Source organism: Cucurbita moschata, unplaced genomic scaffold, assembly GCF_002738365.1.
Source record: "Cucurbita moschata cultivar Rifu unplaced genomic scaffold, Cmos_1.0 Cmo_Scf00042, whole genome shotgun sequence".
NCBI lineage: Eukaryota > Viridiplantae > Streptophyta > Magnoliopsida > Cucurbitales > Cucurbitaceae > Cucurbita > Cucurbita moschata.
In genome coordinates this window covers 1,101,841-1,109,019 of record NW_019268558.1, presented here as the reverse complement: position 1 = coordinate 1,109,019, position 7,179 = coordinate 1,101,841, and the positions used below count along the sequence as shown (strand labels likewise).

The window sequence follows — 7,179 nt, the reverse complement described above, 5'->3', positions numbered from 1 at the left end:
TGGAAGGTGATGGGATAATTAGGTTATGACTCATATTTTCTCTTAAGATCATAAATAACCTTTTGTTTTTGGTTTCCATAGAGATTTATTCCCTACTTATAAACTTATGATCATCTTCTAAACTAGCCAATCTGGGATTTTCTTCCCAACAATCCTCCCTCAAATAAAGCACATCATGTAGCCTTTCCTAAGGCCTATAGAGCCCTCGAACAGCCTCCCCTTAATTGAGGTTCGACTCCTTTCTTTACACCCCTCGAACAAAGTACACTCTTTATTCGACACTTGAGTCACTTTTTTTCTACACCTTTGAGGCTCACAACTTCTTTGTTTGACATTTGAAGATTCTATTGACATGACTAAGTTTAGGGCATGACTTTGATACCATGTTAGGAATCACGGACTTCCACAATGGTATGCTATTGTTCACTTTGAGTATAAACTCTCATGACTTTGTTTTTGGTTTCTCAGAAGGCCTCGTACCAGTGGAGATGTGTACTTACTATAAAACCATACTCATTGACTTATACTCATAAGTCAATGATCATTCTCTAAACTAACGGAGTCCCTCCCAACAATCCTCAACCATTTATTCCAACTCTAAGTGTTTAATACACAAACCACATGGACCAGTTCGGTTACTCCCTTCATTGATATACTTTGAATCAAATTAACGAGCGACAAAAAAAATGATGTATAAGAGACCTTAATTTTCCATTGATAATTTCAAGAAATCGTTTATTCAATCTGTTGATGGATGTACCAAAACAGAGATATCGCTTCTTGCTAGGGATAAAAGAAAAAAAAACATTCACGAACTTCATCTTGGCTATTTACATTTACCCAAATCATCATTAGTTGTGGAGAACCAAATGGTTAGTGGACTCTTTTTTTCAAGTGTGTCAAATAGGCAATGCAGCTTCATTGGCTCAACAAATCAGCTTCTTCTCCTTCTTCATTGGTGACTTCTAGAACCCTTTTGTTCTATTTGATGCGTCTCAAAGCCAAATATGCCAATAGCCTATAACCCACAAACATAAACAACAAAGCTCCAATGCTCAACGCAGGGCTTATTTGCCCTGCCACATCTTCTTCCACGAATTTGCAGCTTGGATGCTCGCTTCCACGGTGCGAGCAACCGAGCAACGACCATATCTTCTCTCCGGTACCATATTGCACGTTAATGAACAGCTTGTAACTATAATACGTCGTTGAAATGTACTTGATCCAAGCCATGCACGTTGGTACTTTGTGTACGTAAAACCCTCCGGTTAATACAAACGCCAACATCGTCACAGTTACTATAGTCGAAGCTTGTTTGGCATCCATGATTGCTGCACCTAAAGCAAGGCCGAGCCCTTGTGATACAAGCACGTAGCCGAGGAGGACCAACAAAGTCAAGAGAAAAGCGACGAGATCTGGTTTCAGGTCGGTCATCCAATATGCAACTGTGAGAAAAATTGTCGGAAGGATGAGCTCCATCGGAAGGTCTCCAATGACTCGAGCCATGAAATACGACGATAACGTGTACATACCGGAAGCTCGTTCCTTTAGGAAGATTGCTCGCTCTTGGGGGAATGCAAATACAGCATTAAACGAAGGGAAAACTCCCCAAAAGATGGAAATGAAGAAGAGTAGGCCAAGTCGATCTTGAATATCTCGAAAATCAGAATGCCACCACATCAATCCCGCTAGCATCGCCGCTGTTATAACCTGGAAGACTCTTAACGCATTGAACGTTTCATGTTTTCGTTCTTTGAGATTTCTCTGAAGCAAAATGTTCAATTGGTAGCACCACAAGATCAGACTAGTTTTACAGGTTCGAGTTGATTTCCGTTCACCTGACATCGTTTCCTTTGTTGAAGTTTCCATACAAGCTGCCTTTACCCTTGGAGCCAAAAGAGTGTTATAAGAAGTAATTAGGGTTTGCTTAATGATGGGTTTGTCCACTTCACTTGCATTGTCAACTTGATACACACCTGCATGCATGCAAACATGAAAAAAAACAATTCAAATTCCACTTCTAAATTTCACATATCCCCAAAATTACAGCTTACAATATGATTTCTACTCTTCACAAACTTCACTATTCAATAAAAAATTATATATTTTAAAAAGAATATATCATTAAAAGGGTATATTTATTTATTTATTTATCAATAAAAATGAAGTAATTAGGTAAGTGCGGTTGGATAAGAGTATCTGGTTGGAATGTTTCAATTGGTGGCTTAAAAAATTCAAAATAAAAAGCAATTATTGAGAGCTTAAAAACCCTAAAGCAAAAGAGAGAGCCATTGAAATGCCTGCACGTGTAGATTCTAAAAGTGGATGTTTTCCATTATATAGCTATTTTAATCATTCTTTCCCATGAACAACAAAAAAGCATGGCCAAAATGCACCATCTTTAAAAAGTAATGATATTAAAATCAACCAAAATATTTAAGACAATGAACAGCAAACAAAAAAAGGTGACCATTGTTGGTGGTAAAGGCAAGAGTTCCACTACTACTTTGGTGCCTTCCACCAACCATTTTGGGCGGCCATCTCTCTCTCCACTTCCCCCACGGCTTCTCATTAACACTCCAAAATGCTATCATTATATGCCATTGGGATTGCTAAATCTCATCCCTACACGTGTAGGGCCTAACTTACATTTTATGCTTCTAGGTTGATGCGTTTCACAATTCAAATTGCTTGATTCTTTTTTAGACAGCTCTTCGATGTGAAAGGTCATGTCGACCAAATGTACGATGACTTTTTTTTTTGGAGAGAGAAACCGGAGGAGATAAGAGTAGGGAGAAAGGTTGATATGAGAGAGAAAGTAGCGAGAAGGATCGATTGATTAAGAAATATCAATAATGGTCATTTTAGTCGAGATCGTTAGATGCGATTTCGAACCTTACTCTCTAACTACAATGAAAAAGTCTCCACATAGAAAACAAGGAAGATAGATCCAATCCAATATTCTTTTGAATATAACTGAAGGGATAGAAGAGAGGTCAGGAAACTCTTGAATGTCATCGTCTAGATATTGTTGTCATCTCTTGAGATCATACAAGAGGCCTAACAAAGTGGAAGTTTTGATATCAAAAAGTCGAGAGGGACTATTCCAAAACTTTTGACTAAAGTGCCCCATTATAAATTTCAACCTAAGGGAAGTAGGGACTACACTCCCTCGATTTTGTTTAAGATCAATTGATCAATTTTTTAGGGAAAAAAATAAAGGAAGGGAACGAAGAATACCCAAGCCATACTCCTTAAAAAAAAAAAAAAACCCTAAATTTCTTCGTTTTTTACCTTTAAAATCGTCTTGCCCATCAAATCCTAATCCATAAAACTTTCCTTTCTATTCTACCGATTTTTTCAACGATCATATATTACTAACCTCAACATAACTGAAGAACGGTAAATTTGAATCTCCAATAACCTTCTCACTTTTAAGCTCCACGTCATTTCACAAATTATTATTTCTTTTAAAAAGAAGTAAAACTTTAAAAATTTCAAAGTCAAAACCTCCCCCACCCCACTACATCTTTGCACTTTACAATCATGGTGTTCTAAATTGGATGATATCTTAGAAACCAAAAAGCATATTATATAAGTTATACATAAATGTGTCCAACACATGAATATTTTAACCTAAAGTTTTGTATCCTCTCTCACCTATGATCCCAAAAAACACTAAGAAAGGAAGAAAAAAAAGAGAGAGTCAAAGTCAAAGTCAAAGAGACCTTTGTCTCTCCCTAAAGACATCTCTAGGGTTGTAGACATATGGGGCAGAGTGGCTAATGCATACTCCACAAACATAAAAGGGTTTGAGATTGATGTAAACACCCCTTTTAAGACAACCCTCTAAAAACCAGAAGTTTAGGAGCTTTGATTTCAAAAGTTGGGAACAAAAGTAGAGGCTTTTCTTTAATTCAAAAAAAGTTGAAGAAAGTGATTGAATTTATATCTATATCTATATATCTATATATATATATATATATACTTTTTTTTTTTAAAGAAAACTATTCAATCTATTACCTTGTAATTAAGGTATCTAATTTAGGACCCACTTTAAACAAGTGATTAGTATAATATAATGTGTTTAAATTATTTAAAAAAATTATATTAAAAAAAATAATAATAATTTTGAGGACATTTAAGGAGGGTTGACAGCTAGCATTTTAATGAGGTGGGTCTGTCCCCTATTTTATGGTCATTTCAAGCTCCTGATATTTATGAGATTTAATTTCTTTCGCAACTTGCTTTTTTTATCCTATTTTTTCTCCTTCATTATTATTTAAAAAATAATAATAAAAAAGACATAAAATCTAGAAGTCAAAACAAATCTATTGATTGGATAATCATTATTAAAATCACTGTTTTTTTGGACCTAAAATTCATAACTTTGACAAAACTAAAGAACACAAAATTGAAGAGATCTAAATAAGCTTCTAATTACTGAATTGGGTTAAGAACTTAAAGGCAACTCCAAATCACACCCACCAAACTTATCTTTTTAATTTCTCCTAAAATGGAGGGTATATGTGAAAAGTTATAATTTATATAAAAAGATGGGTTTTTTTTTTTGTAATTTTTTTTAATTGAAAGGCTGTGAAGGAAACCCTAAAAGCTTCCCATGGATAGTGGATGATGCTGCCATAATGGCCAAAAAAACCACAACACATGGACGCAATATCCACTAATTTACTCACTAACAAAGGAAAAAAAAAAAAGAAGACATATAAGAAGAGAGAGAAAGAGATAGAATAAGAATTTTTCTGACTCAAAAACTTAGAATAGCACAGATTTAAAACAGAGATTTTCAAGAATATATAAAAATATTGAGCCTTAAAAAGTTAACCACCTCACCCATCCACATTCCACCGCCATTGGAACACAACGAAGACTATTAAATAAATAAATAAATAAATAAGGAATATTTTTTAAATAAAATTTAGTCAAAATCCCACAAATGCATTAATTATCCTCACCACTTCCCTACTTCCACCCTCCGAATGTTTCTTTTCCGAAAATAACGACTCTCCACAATAATATAATATTCGTCTACTCCACAATAATATAATATTCGTCTACTTTGAGTATAAGCTCCCATGATTTTGATCTCGATATCATATTATCCACCTTGAGTATAGTTTTAGGCTTCCTATTAGGGCTCATATATTCCTTATTTATAAATTCATGATCGGACTTCCTTCCAATGGATCGTATCTCACTTTCTAACTTAATTTACTTATTAAATCTAAAAACTTTAATGGGTATGTCGGGATTCAAAAAAAAAAAAAATGTAAATTGAGAGAGAAAATGAGATTTTAGAAAGTAAGGATGAAATTTTATACGTACCATTGGCGAGATCGAGGAGAAAATCAGCAGGGTTCATGGGAAAAGACGGCGAGAAGCCAATGGACTCAAAATAGCTCATGGCTTCATTTCCTTTTCCATAATACAAACACCGCCCTTCTGACAACACAAGCACAGACTCAAAAGTTTGGTACACCCGACTGGATGGCTGGTGAATTGACGTGATTATGGTCTTCCCCTTCCGAGCCAACCCCGCCATGGTCATCACCAGCCTATGCGCTGTGGTAGAGTCCAGCCCCGATGTCGGCTCGTCTAGAATCAGTAAGCTAGGGTCAATCAACATCTCATGGGCTATGCTCACTCTCTTTCGTTCTCCGCCAGAGACACCGCGAATGAAGGCGTTGCCGATAATCGTGTTCTGGCATTTTGTCAACCCGAGCTCGGCGATCACCGACTCGGCCACCGCGGTTTTTTCTTGCTTTGAAAGGGTTAGTGGTCGTCGAAGGAGAGAGCAGAATATGAGCGTTTCTCGGACGGTTAAGTGTGGGTAGAGGACGTCATCTTGTGTCACAAACCCGGTTCGCCGGAGTACGGATTTAGTCAGTTTCCGACCATTGGCCAACACTGACCCGGTTAAACCGTTACCCTGATAATGACATAACATCCAGCTTCTTAATTAATATTCAACTTTATTTGTATTCTTAAAAAATTGAAAGCATTTGAAATCCCTTGCCTGTAATCTTCCGGCAAGAGCATTGAGAAGAGTTGATTTCCCACTCCCGGAGGGGCCAAGAATAGCCAAAATCTCTCCCGGCGACACAACCCCAGTAATCCCATGAAGAATATTCCGTTCTTGAAGGGGCGGCGCCGCCGCCGTCTCATCGGAGGCACAGGTGAAAATCCGTCCGAAGGAATTTCCATTCTTGTCCGCCACCTTCACTCGATAGCTCACGTCTACAAACTAGAAGAGCCAAAAAAGCAAGCAAATTTTAGAAAGGTGCAATGAAAAGATTAAATTTAAGAGGTGTGGCGTTGATTAACGTACCTTGAGAGTGAGATTAGAGGATGCATCTTTAGTTTGAAGAGAGGGAGGCATTTTTGGAGGTCCAAAGTTGTTTACGGGTTGGATTGGATTGGATTGAAAGAAGAAGGAGAGAAAGAGAGAGAGGGAGGGAGGGGGCTATATGGAAGGAAGGGGGGAAAGGGAGTAAAGAAGAGAGGGTATTTAATGGGAGATGAAGAGGGGGCATCAAAGTGGATGACACGTCAAAGTGAAAGAGGGAGGGGGAGTGGAGTGGCGTGGCAGCTCCATGGAGCAAACGAAACACACAAAAACATTACATTATTTGTTTATTTATTTTGTGCCGCTTGAGAGACCACTAACTCCCTTACCTTTCTTCTCTCATCATCAACATTATTCAACACTTTCCTTCTTTGTTTGTTGATGTCATTTTTTGGAAGAACAGCCTTTTTAGTTTGCCTTGGAAATACCAAGAAGAGAGATTAATGAGAAACCCATTTATCACAATAAACATCCTCTTAATTACTATATGCTCTTCTTTTTTTTTTTTTTTCAATCCAACCATTTTGGAGATCACCATTCAAACATTAACCCATCATACAATAATGTCTTAACTAAAGCTCATCGACCATTTTGAACTTTCTTTTCCTTTCGAACTTCTTCTCAAGTTTTTTAAAACGTGCCTGTTAAAGAGGACTTTCTATACCCTTATAAAAAATGATTCGTTCTCCTCCCCAACCGATGTGAGATCTCACAATCAGTTAGGGAAGAGAACGAAGCACCATCTTCTTAGCAGACTCGTTTTAAAAAACTTGAGAAAAAATTAGAAATGGAAAGTTCAAAGAAGACCATGT

At 37.0% G+C, this 7,179-nt stretch overlaps 1 protein-coding gene across 1 annotated transcript; it reads right to left on the bottom strand.

Moving 5' to 3' along the window:
- Nucleotides 1–687: 687 nt before the first annotated feature.
- LOC111433371 (ABC transporter G family member 25-like) lies at nucleotides 688–6,486 on the bottom strand. The gene is made up of 4 exons (XM_023070406.1): nucleotides 6,350–6,486; nucleotides 6,038–6,265; nucleotides 5,347–5,950; nucleotides 688–1,976 (listed from the first exon to the last, which is right to left on the bottom strand). Exons 1-4 carry the CDS (start codon nucleotides 6,398–6,400, stop codon nucleotides 982–984), a joined length of 1,878 nt encoding a protein of 625 aa, XP_022926174.1. The 5' UTR covers nucleotides 6,401–6,486; the 3' UTR covers nucleotides 688–981.
- Between the last annotated feature and the right edge of the window lie 693 nt (nucleotides 6,487–7,179).

Coding starts and splice junctions, on each gene's coding strand:
- LOC111433371 (XM_023070406.1), bottom strand. CDS start 6,400: ATGCCTCCCTCTCTTCAAACTAAAGATGCATCCTCTAATCTCACTCTC. Junction 6,266..6,349: donor CCTCTAATCTCACTCTCAAG/GTACGTTAATCA, acceptor TGGCTCTTCTAG/TTTGTAGACGTGAGCTATCG. Junction 5,951..6,037: donor CTCTTGCCGGAAGATTACAG/GCAAGGGATTTC, acceptor TGTCATTATCAG/GGTAACGGTTTAACCGGGTC.